At 38.7% G+C, this 12045-nt stretch overlaps 1 protein-coding gene across 1 annotated transcript in view; it reads left to right on the plus strand.

Moving 5' to 3' along the window:
- Positions 1–365: 365 nt before the first annotated feature.
- ngfrb (nerve growth factor receptor b) overlaps positions 366–12045 on the plus strand; it is a 44189-nt gene continuing 32509 nt past the window's right edge. Inside the window, exons 1-2 of the mRNA XM_026947904.3 lie at positions 366–804; positions 10464–10605. Coding sequence (XP_026803705.3) covers positions 769–804; positions 10464–10605 — 178 coding nt within the window. The 5' untranslated portion in view covers positions 366–768. The remainder of the gene's footprint in view (positions 805–10463; positions 10606–12045) is intronic.

Genomic DNA, 12045 nt, shown 5'->3' on the forward strand with positions numbered 1-12045 from the left:
GAGACAGAAGAAATGAGACAGAGACAGAGAATGAGAAGGAGGGAAAGTGATGGAAGAAGAGAAACCGAGAGAGAGAGAGAGAGGGACAGAAAGGACATAAAAAAGAGGGAGAGAGAGAGGAAGAAAAACAGAAAGACAGATGAGAATGAAGTAGAGAAAAGAGAGAGACAGGACAGAGAGACTGGAACAGAAAGAAAGAGAGAATAGGAGAGGGATCAGTGACAGAGGAAGAGACAGAAAGAACATGAGATAGAGAGAGAGAGGGAGAGAGGTGAGACAGTTGAGACAGAAGAAAAAAAGGAAGTGAAAGAATGACACAAAAAAAAAGTGACAACATGTGAGAGAGAGAGAGAGAGAGAGAGAGAGAGAGAAAGGGGGAGGAGAGGAGGAGAGAAAAGAGGAGTGCCGGATCATTTCCTCTCTATTCACTGCTCGGTCCCCTGAGCCGTCACTCCACTCGCTCTTCACTCCCTCACTCTTCTGTAACGAGCCCGTCTCCTCTTTCTTTCTGTCTGTCTTTCTGCTTTTCTCTCCCTCCTTCTTTTCACTTTTGGACATCAATGAGCGCGCGACTCGGAGCTCGCGGCCAGTGGAGAACTTAAGCCGGAGAGCGCGCGCTAACTAACACCGAAAAGAGCGTTTAAACATCGCAGTGATGCTCACTTCAGCACCTCACGTGCACCAGTGATTCATCATCATCATCATCATCATCTGTTTTAATATCCTGAGAAGAGAAGAGTCCGCGTGCACTCAAAGAACTTAACAAACATGTACGCTGTAGTGCTCGCGGCAGTGTTTGGAGTGGTAAGTGTTCAACTTTCTATCTGTGTGCGTGTCTGTGTGTGTGTGTGTGTGTGTGTGCAGGTATGGGTGTGTGCATGTAGTGTTTATTATTTAACACAAGTTTCACGTGAAAACGTAAGTTTGCTCGCGCTTGCTGGAATGAAGCGCGCACAGCTGCACGCGCGTCGGGATCAAGCACGGCACGCGCACTGCTTCTATTCATTTGACGCTGCAAAAAAAAGTTTGTTAACAATTTCCAAAGGATTTAAGCAAATTTACTTTTTTTTTTTTTTTTTTTTTTTTTGGAGTATTTTTATTTGCTGTTGTTTCAAATTGTTACCAAAATTTTCAATCTACACACTATACTTTGGCAGGGTGTATTTTTCCAGAGTAGGTGTTAATAATAATAATAATAATAATAATAATAATAATAATTGCTATTATTATTATTATTGTTATTATTATTATTATTATTATTTTTATTATTATTAATAATAATTAATTAATAAAATGTTATTAATAATAATAATTATTAGTAATAATGATAATAATATTTATTTATTTATTTAAAGGTGTTTTAAAAAATCTTTTATTTATCTATTAATTAATTAATTAATTAATTATTTTCCTGAGGTGGTGTGTTTTGCAATGCAGATCCCTGCAGATTTACCTGAGGCAGGTGCACTTGGACAGAGTCCACATCTTGACTTGGCCATGTGGAAACATGGGTTGTGAATTCAGATGTGGATTTGGCTGTATAGAAGTTGCACGCTTCTCAGTTACAGTCTGTGTGTGTATGTGTGTGCGTGTGTTGTTTTGTGTTGTGTTCAAAGCAAGGATTCGAGCTCTTTTGTACTTGCTTTGACACTCGCTCCAGGTGCCGAAGTGATTGTATCAGTGTTCTGAAGAGACCCTGGTATAGTTTTCTGTAAGGACACGTTTATGTTACATTTATTGGAAGGAGTCTCCAGTGTCAGGACTTGGGGACGTGCTGTTATAGGAAAATAAATAAATAGGGGTGGAAACACTATTTTACCATAATAGCACCACATAGAGCATGTTATACTTTGATAGACTGTTATTATATTTAGGACATTTAAATTTAGTGGAAACTTTACATGCAACATGTAGATGACTGAAAGTTTATTCACAATTTTTTTTTTTACATCTTGTGTTTCTTTGAGGTTACAGTAAAGAGGCATAATCCAAATGACAAAACACAACAACAAGCCTCTTACTCAGGCCTCTCAAGTGGAACTGCTTTGTCAGTGTGTTGTGTGATGTGACATGCAATCACTTTCTGTCACTCACTCACTCACTCACTCACACACACACACACACACACAAACACACAGTTTTTCCTTTTTTACTCTGACATGCCCACAACATGCTGTTTTTTCTTTTTTTCTTCACACACATCTTCACACAAATGCACATCATCATCCAGCCTTCAATAAACTACTCAGAATAGAAAAAACCCACAAAACCACAATGACTACTTCTCTCAAACCGTCCCTTCCCTTTATCATATTGTTCTTTTCACTGAGGTTTCACAATAGATCGGTCAATGGTGTGTGTGTGTGTGTTGTTTTAAAGGTCCTAATAGAGACCTGATAAGGTGTTTAAGAGGCAACAGAGTGGAGTGTACCTTTGTTAGCTTTGAAAGACACACCCACAAAAGCACAGTCAAGCACAAACAAAATCTTCACCCAGTCTTCAATAAACTACTCAGCATAGGAAAAAATAAACACTGGGTTCTAGCTTTGAAAGAAAAGCTGCAACTTGTTCTCATGAATTTCACTGCAGTTTAGTTTCATACTAATCAAATTGTAAGAAAAGGCACAAACCTTAACCCTGCCCTTAATCCTTACTTTCACCATTATAACTTTTAATACAAACAGTTTGAGTGTGAACACTATGCTCATTTACTTGTACTCATATTCATAAAAATGCTCCGACACCAACATCTGGGCATGTGCTAAATGCTGTAAACGTAAAAAAATAAGCAATTTAACCTCAAAAGCTGTAGCATTTGAGCACTTCAATTCTGCGAGCACTGAGCACTGAGACACACTCTTCCTTTCCCCTATTGTTGCAATTTACGTCACTGTCAGAACATCTGAAAACTCAGCACAAAGAGTTCTTGACTAGCAGCACGCAGCAACAACCAATGCTGCAGCAAACGCTAGCTAGGCTAGCTAGGTAAGACAATGCTAGGTGTGTCTTCCCCAGCATGTTGCTTTTGATGGCCATTTACAACAAGGGATTCCAGAACAACGAAGCAACAAAACGTACTTTACTGACAGCTGTACAGAAGCGCTTTTCTGAAATGAAACAAAACCCGCTCTTCTCCACCTCAACCCTACTCCATCCAATGCTAACTAATATAGCTAGCTAATGCAGTTCAGTTAATATCGACTGGCAAATTTTTTTAAAGAGCAAATCTAGTAGCCTAAAAATATTCTGTGATGCAGAATGTGCTTGTGCTTCAAGTACTTTCTAGCATCTGTCCAATACACTGTCCTAGCTGTTTATCTTAGCCTGGAGCTGTCCTTGCCTTTGTCCAAACACCTGTACTAGTCTTCTGTCCTAACCTAGGTCTTAAAATTATATCCTAGCATCTTGTCTTAGCTATTTGACTTAGCCAGTAGCCTAGTTGATTGTCCTCAGTGTTTGTCCTATTCTGCGTCATAGGGCCTGTACTACACCTCTGTCACCTGTGTCTTGGCTGTCTGTCCTAGCTGATATCTTAGTTGTCACCATTACTTTTTTTTTTAACCACTGGTATAGATCATGTCCTAACCTTTGTCCTAGCACCTGTCCTGTCCAATTTCCTAGCATTTCTACAGGCTGTTTGTCCTATGCCTCTGTTTGATCATCTGTCCTATTGCATGTGTCTTAGCTACAGTCCTAGTGTATGTCCTAGCCTTTATGCTAGCCTCTGTCCACTGTCTTAGCCATTTATCCTAGATAGTGTACTCACTATTTGTCCTAACACTTGTAACCTATGTTGTAATGATCACCTTTCGTAGAGCATCTTCTCATTCTTCTTTGCATATGTCCTGGGATGTCTTTTAGTCAGTATTTTAGCATGAAGTAAAAGGTTTTGGAAAAAAATTCAATTCCATATGAGTTTAAAATAACGTATATAAATACTTAGGATCATGCCTAAATACTTAGAATCACTGTGTAATATTAACAGTGCTCACACACTCGTGCTTTGTTTGAGAAGTGCATTGAGTTTATTGCAGTGCGGTAAACCAGGTGCTGACGGGTGTAGGATTAAAAAGGTTAAGTGCTTTCATGTGAAAGTCACCTCTGATGGAAGCTTCCCGTATCATCACAGTTTCCTTACTGCTTACACACCATTTGCAAAATGATGCCCCTTGCCATTATGAGATACCGCATCTGCAAAACTGTGCCTTGTAAAAAACAAACAAACAAACAAAAAAAATACAGTGGCTGAAAAACTAAAGAAGTGGTCCAGAAGAAGCTGTCAAAAACTGGCAATGGACAGAACGAAATTACTCATGTGCAAAAAATTTCATCAAGACTGCCAGTTTTCAACCAGTTTAGTCATACGTTTTAAATCAGTATTTCCAGAAATCTTGGGAAGAACCAAGATGGAGCCATTTCCCCTCTGTCCAGTAGTCAGAAGTATTGGTATATGATGTCTGTAAATACCAGTTTCGATGGAAAATAAAGAAATTAAATTCCACCATGAGCTGTCAATCAAGAAAGAGAGAGCTGGAGCTTGTGGCAGGATAGGAGAATTAACCTCCAGATAGTGGAACTATCCACTATCTACTGGAAGTATCCAGATCCTCATGATGTCAGGAGTAGCACTGCCAGATCCTCTGGAATTATGAGTTTGAGATCATCAGAGTGGCAGGAGCAGGAGCTTGTGATCTTCTGAAATGAATGGATGAACTTGTGATCTTCAGGGTGGAAGTATGATCTTCCACTGTGAAGATCATACTTATAGTAGGAGCTTATAATCCTCAGGATGGAAGAAAGAGCTTGCAAGTCTCCAAATTTAAGTAGAAGATCCTGAGATCCTCAGGGTGTCAGAATGAAAGAAAGAATTTGCAGTCTTCAGGGGGAAGTAGCATCTTGTAATCCTCAGGAAGAAAGTAAAAGCTTGTGATCATCAGAGTGGCAGGAGTAGGAGCGTTTGATCCTCAGAAAATAATAAATGAACTTGTGATCTTCAGGGTGGAAGTATGATCTTGTGATCCTCAGGATGAAAGTAAGAGTCTGAGATTGTTAGGATGGAAGTAGAGCTTCTGATCCTCTGGATGTAAATTGCTTGTTTGAAAATAGAAGTAGAAGCCTGTGATTCTCAGGATGTCAAGCAGCAGCTTCTGATCCTCAGGATGGAAGTTGGAGATTGAGATCCTTAGAATGAAAGGAAGAACTTGAGAACTCTTCAGGAGCGATGTGGGATCTTGTGGGCCTCAGGATGCAAGAAGGAGCTTGAGAGCCTCAGGATAGGAGTAAGAGCTTAAGATCATCAGAAGGAAATGAAGGGTTTGTGATGCTCAGGATGGAATTCTTGAGTCTTGGAATGGCAGGTGTAGGATCTGGATAGAAGCAGAAGTTTGTCGTTTACAGGACAGTGGCAGAACCTTGTAAAACTTAACTTGTGGTCCTCAGGAAAGGTAGGACAATGAGAAACTGTTTACTGTCGTTGAGGAACGCATGCACAAGTTCATAAAATGATCAGATCTGATTCCAAGTGTATTACTAATGCACCAGCAGGCCTAATTAATAAGAAACTGGTAAATCACCCAAGACACCACTCTTCCTCATAAAATAGTTATTCTGACTTCTCTGCAATCGATTCACAGTGAATCTGATGTACTTCCAGCCCAGACACTGCAGGTGGTGGAATGTTATTTATTACAAAAAAGATGTTCTTCAAGTTACATTTCAATAATTAAATGACATCTTGCCACTTGGTTGTGTGGTTCTTCAATATTGAACAATTCTGTGGCATTTTATTGGGACAGACCAGTGAAAACCTGTAGATCGTTGTCATATCTATGATTTATGCTTTCCTAGAAATGTTAGTACAATGACTGGTTCGCTTACACACTGAAAAATCTTTGTGACAGGAGTGAACTTGAATCATCTGTGTCCAAGAAGTCCATGAAGCAACTGGAATGAATCATTTTCATGTGTTAAGATCTTTGTGTGTGTGTGTGTGTTGGATAAGGGTGTGACAGGAGTGAAGATTTAGAGTTTACTGACTAAACCAAGATCTTAAAATGCCTAGAAATCCAAGGATTATAATGATGAGAAAACAGAAAATGGGATGTCAAGTAAACAGGGAATAAGGAGCTAGAGAAAAGCTCAGAGTTGTAAATCAGTTGAACGTCTCAGCAAATCAGTGTTAGTAATAAACAGACCTAAGACAAAAAAAGAATAAAAAATCAGGCAAAGCCAAAAGAGTCAAAACATAGGTGAGTTTGTTGAGGTTTTAAGTTTGTGCATGGTCATATGTCCTGTGACAAGTCTAGATACTACGTAGGTGTGAACAAATCATAAATGCATTAACTACAAATGGTCCATCGGACAGGTAAAAGCTCCAGTGTGCTCCCCAGTGAAATGTTGTGGCCTGACACCTCACTGACTAGGCTAAAAAAGAGGTAGCTAATATATTTTAGTAACATACAGCTAGCTAGTTAAGCACATGAACTAAGCACTGGAACTAAGAGGCAAAAACTCTATTCCAGCATGACAATGCCCCTGTGCACAAAGCGAGCTCCATGAAGACATGGTGTGTTAAGGTTGGAGTGGAAGAACTCGAGTGTCCTGCACAGAGCCCTGACCTCAACCCCACTGAACACCTTTGTAATGAACTGGAACACCAACATCAGTGCCTGACCTCACTAATGCTCTTGTGACTAAATGGACAAATGGACAAATCCCCACAGCCATGCTCCAAAATCTAGTTGAAAGCCTTCCCAGAAGAGTTAGAGCTTATTATAAAAGCAAATGGGTGGGGGGGCTAAATCTTGAATGGGATGTCCAAAAAGCACATGTGGATGTGATGGTCAGATGTCCACAAACCTTTAGCCATATAGTGGAGAAATTCCTGCATAGGGGACGACTTGGCCATAGTCATTATCCTTTTCTAAGAAAGTGTCTGATGTAGCACATCATGTTTGTGCCCAAGACAAAAAGTCAGCAAGATGTTGGCCAGTGTTTCATCTATTGGCTGGGTATCATTTGTTTCTTCCAATGAATACCAAATTCCATGACATCAAGCACCACTTGATGTACTATGGACCCTGTGTGTGGTGGGATTACACCAATCCCCCATGTTGCCTTTTCTGGTAGAGCCCGACCTCCAGACATTTCCCTGAGTATCGTACCCCCAGTTGCAATAGGGCCTGGCAGATTTAGAGATTAGATCGTGCAACCTAATGTGCATATGTGGGTGCATGTTCATGTTCTTGTTGCGAAAGTGCAAGTGCAAGAAATCGTCCAAATATTTTCAACATTACCCTGTTTTACACATGCTTGAACAATAAAACGTTTCTCAAGCACAGCATGATATTCTGAAGTGTTTATGCTACAGGAAGAAGAAAGGTTTCCTAAAAACATTAGCGTGACATGCCTCCCATTTCACGCTATCTTTGGTTCTGTAAACAGGAGTTATTTATTCTGTCTGTGTGGTCGTATGCATGTCATTACGTATGTGTGTATGTTTGTGCGCATGAGAAGTTTAGGGTGGCTCAGGGGCAGGGCGGTTGCATATATAATACCTGGTGACAGACGTGTTTGTTTTCAGTCGATGAACAGACATTAAGGAAAGAGGTGAAATCGAGTTTAGGGATTAGGACAGTTCCGCTCAGTTTCTCCTTTTTTTTTTCATTAACAAAGAATAAAAGAAGGGAGGAGAAAGGCAGCGGATGGTGTCATCACTTTATGCAACTAGTACAGAAAACAACATTTTGTAGGTCAGGAGATGCTAAAGAGTTCATGACAGGAAAATGAGACAAGAATACATGAGAGAAAAAAATAGCATGCAATTACCAAGATTACACCTTCCTCAAATCGGAGTGGGCGGAAACTCACGTCCGTATACAAACGTCACGCTAACTCATTTTTATGACCTTGTTCTGGTTCCCTGAGAACAGAAAGAAGTACTTACTGCACGTGTCCTGGTAGTTTTTGCTTGTCGGTTGAGTTTGGAATGATTGCCAGAAGGCTAGCGCGGGGTGAGAGGCTAGAAATGTGAAGAATGCAAACTTGAGCAAAAGTGCCATCTTCCTTTTTAGCCTCTCGTTGTGGTTTATCCAGCTGACTCGAACATGCCTGGGGGAAGCGCTATGCTTGTTTTATCTCTTTTCTCTCTCAGTGAAAAATTCCACTCACCTGAACCAAAAGGGGCCACTTGACACATTTCACTCAAGCACTTGTCGACAGTTATCTACATCGTTAATCTTCAACATCAGTTACTGGCCTTCCTTGTAATTTCATAGTTAAATGTAACTCCTACATGCTAGATTTGCATTTCACTAGTGTGTTACTCAACAACGAGCACCCAATAGGTGTGGGAACAACTCATCAGATTTAAAAGAATATTCCGACGTTTGAGCTAGGACTTTAGTGGTAAACACTTAGAAAAGATAGTAAAAGAATACAGCTAGGTATACTTTCAGTTTACAACTAGTATACTAGTTTATCTAAGTATTCTTGGAGAGAAGTACATTAAGTGTCAAGTATATTTGGCTGTTTTGTTGTGAAATTAACAGAATGTGTCATATTTATAATTAAATATCCAGGCCAGCTGGTTAGTATCAGCCTCACAGTCACAAAGTGTAGAATTTTTTTTTTATATATATATATTTTGGACTTTTGTCCAAATCATCTGAGATAAAGCAGGAGCTTTTGCCAAAAATAAAAAAAATAAAAAAATAATAATAATCAGGGTTGGACCCAGACTCATGTTGGGACATGACCCTGTGTGTGGACTCTCAGAGATTCCCACGCTTCTTCTGTTTTTCTGTTTTTGTAGTTTTTTCCAAAAAAAAAAAAAAAAAAAAATATATATATATATATAAATATATATATAAATATATATATATATATATATATATATATTTAAATTATATATTTAAATTATCATTACAGTTCTGAATGCTATCCAAGGACCTTATTTGAAAATATAGCTGTCATACATTGATTAAATATTTCCTTTAGTGGTTTTCCAAGACTCAGAAAGCTGATTTTTTTTTAAAGAATATGTTGACAGATTTTGGTTGTATATCACAATAGTGTCCTGGCTGAAAGGACTAATCCCAGCCATCAGAGAAAAAAGGAATGCTGTGTACTTTCTCTATGTGTTAGTCATTTTCTGATTAAGCCTTAGATAATAATAATATAATGATAATCATTACTGGAATGATTTGTAGCTTCATACATAATAGAACGTGTACCAACAGAGGTCATGGGGTTAGTCCTTTTCTTTATGGGAAAAAGTCTCCTAGTTGGAATCAGTTCAGAAATATTTTTGCTGCATCAAGTCTGCCTCACTTCATTTGTCCTGCTTTGATAGATGTGCGTTTAGGATTCATAGTGGAGCACACTGGCACATGGTTAATGCCAACAGTGAAGTTACCACTGAAAAGATTAGTGATAGATGGGATCCAGGAATTCAGTCTCCTGAGACTCGTGATCCCAGAGTGAAGGTCTGAGAATGTGCATCCATCACTGCCAAAAAAAAAAAAACCCAAAAAACTTCTACAAGATATGAAGCACCAAGGCTCTCAACATTCAGAGTCGGTTCAAAGAGTCAATTTGTTTAATGACACATCTCTAATGTTTAGCGTTTCTAGAGTTTAGGGATTGGACACCGTGTATAGGCTGGAGAAATATTGAAATAATAAAAAAAAATTCATATGGAAACCATTTTTGATTTCACTTCACCTAATTTTGGTTGTAAAAATATGCTAATTGATTCTGCTCAATGCTAGCTTGTTTTGCTTTTTGCTAGGCATGCTAGCATTTTTTCTTAAAACTACACTTAAGGATTTTGTTGAGTGCTTATGTTACTGTAAGTACATGATAAAAATATGTAGCTTTTCCTACAATACACTCGCGAGCCTCATTGCTTGTTAGCCCAGAGGTGGAAAGTAACAATATCTGTATTTTACTTGTAGGCTACATTGCAGTCTATCTGCTACTATGTCCATTTTGTTCTTGTACTGTGACAGCTTGCTATTAGCATTCAGCTAGTTTGGTCAAAGTGATTATCATGCTAGCTAACATGAGAGATGAGGAATAAAACTGTTGTTAGTTAGCCTAATCTAAAGTTTTTCCATGTTCCTTGGTGAAAGAAATGCTAATTTACCATCAGGAATTAAAATCTTTTCCTTTTTTCTTTCATACTTCACGTGAATTTATGCATTTATACTTTGAAGAATTTGAAGCCATACGTAAATGTTTACCAGAGCATTTATTTAGATGAGTAATCATAATTTTTAAAGGATTTCAGGACTTTTTAACCACCTCTGTTGCTAGCATATATGTACTGCTACGCATGCTAGCATTTCCTTGTCTTTTTCTGATGGGTGTGTTTGTGTTTGTTACACTGAATCGGTGAACACAGTGTGTTAGTAAGCATGCCTGTCCAGTAACTCTTCGTCCTTTTCTGTGTTTGTGTGAAGGTGGGCGTGTTCTCGGCTCAGAAAGTGTGTAACTCAGGACAGTACACCACCAGTGGAGAGTGCTGCAAACAGTGTCCACCAGGCGAAGGCGTGGTCCAGCCGTGTGGAGAGACGCAAACAGAGTGTCAGCCGTGCCTCGACAGTGAGTACACAATGAAGTCACATGATTTAAAATGCCAATTCCTCACTACTTTCCAGGCTGAAGTAGTGCTAGTTCCCCAAAGCTAATTAGCAGTTAAAGATGTTTTGTTTTGAGGTCCTGCCATGTACTTATCTTTTGATTTTGGTCATTGGTGTGTTACCTGATTGTGTGCACCTGTTCTGTGTTTCCCCCACCCCTTCTTTTCCTTTATCTTTGTTGCAAAGTCATATTGTGCTTTTTGTCATGTTATGGCCTTCGCATATCTGAGCATACACTATCACCATGAACCTTTCTTTTCACTTCTTCTTTTCACTTTCTTTTCACTTCTTGATTTAATATTTAGCATAAAATACCGGTTAAAATTACACAGTAAATAAGGTTTACTAATGTTAGCTAAATTAAAATTTTAAAAAGAAAATTCATTTCAGTTACATATTTACCAGCTTTATTAATTGTTATTTTTAGGGCCAAAATCATACCATCATCCAAAAAATAGTCAAAATATTTTATGTTCGTTAGAGAAACAAACCAAAGGAGTTTGAAAAAAAAAGTGATATGATTTTGACTAGAACATCGCAATAGAACATAAAGCAAAAACAAGTATTTCTAGTTGCTAGAAAGCTAGCGATTGTTGGGTAAATTGTTGTGGTGATGTGATCTGACCAAATTTAAGCCCCACCCTGTTTGAACGTACTAATTAGTTTGGTTGTAGTCATGTTGGAAATCTTATTATTTTTATTTTTTTACAGCATAAGTGCAGAAGGAATGCAACAACCCATAACAAACTATAAAGGGTGTTGCTTAACATGGACAGAAACACCTCCTGGAAAATGACATTTTCAGGGCCTTTTGCTCTTTGGAGCCACGCCCCCGAGTATGACTTAAGGCTGTGATTGGACAGTGATTGCATTTCGGTGTAGCATGACTGCATTGGGGAATTCCATTCACTTCTGACCAAAGTCAGTGTTTAATTCTTAAAAAGCAATCCCCTTGTGATTGTTTGCATTGACGTTTTGCAATAAATGTTTTGTTTTTCGGTATTTTCTCTGGGTCGTTAATGAAAATCAATGCCATTTGTGCATTGTATCTTGAAGTTTTTTTTTAATCAGTGTGATTGCTTTTTGCTTTGGCAAGGAATCTTTGTTGTTTAATGACAATAAGACTCACTTCATCCATTTCGGTCACGGTTACACTGTTTGTGATTCAGGGAATCCTGACTATCGAATGCTGATGAGTCTTCAGCAGAATGATCTCTTGCGGACATGCAGTCCCTGCCAAGAAAAAGATCATTGTTTGCAAACAGAACACAATACATCTGAGCTTGAAACATGCAAATTCCACCCTGAGGCCAAACATCTGAGGATCAGGGTCAGTGTGTTGATTAAAATGTGTCATGTTTGACGCTGAACAGAAGGTGAGGGCTAGCGCTCTTGGGCTTTC

Source organism: Pangasianodon hypophthalmus, chromosome 12 (assembly GCF_027358585.1).
Source record: "Pangasianodon hypophthalmus isolate fPanHyp1 chromosome 12, fPanHyp1.pri, whole genome shotgun sequence".
NCBI lineage: Eukaryota > Metazoa > Chordata > Actinopteri > Siluriformes > Pangasiidae > Pangasianodon > Pangasianodon hypophthalmus.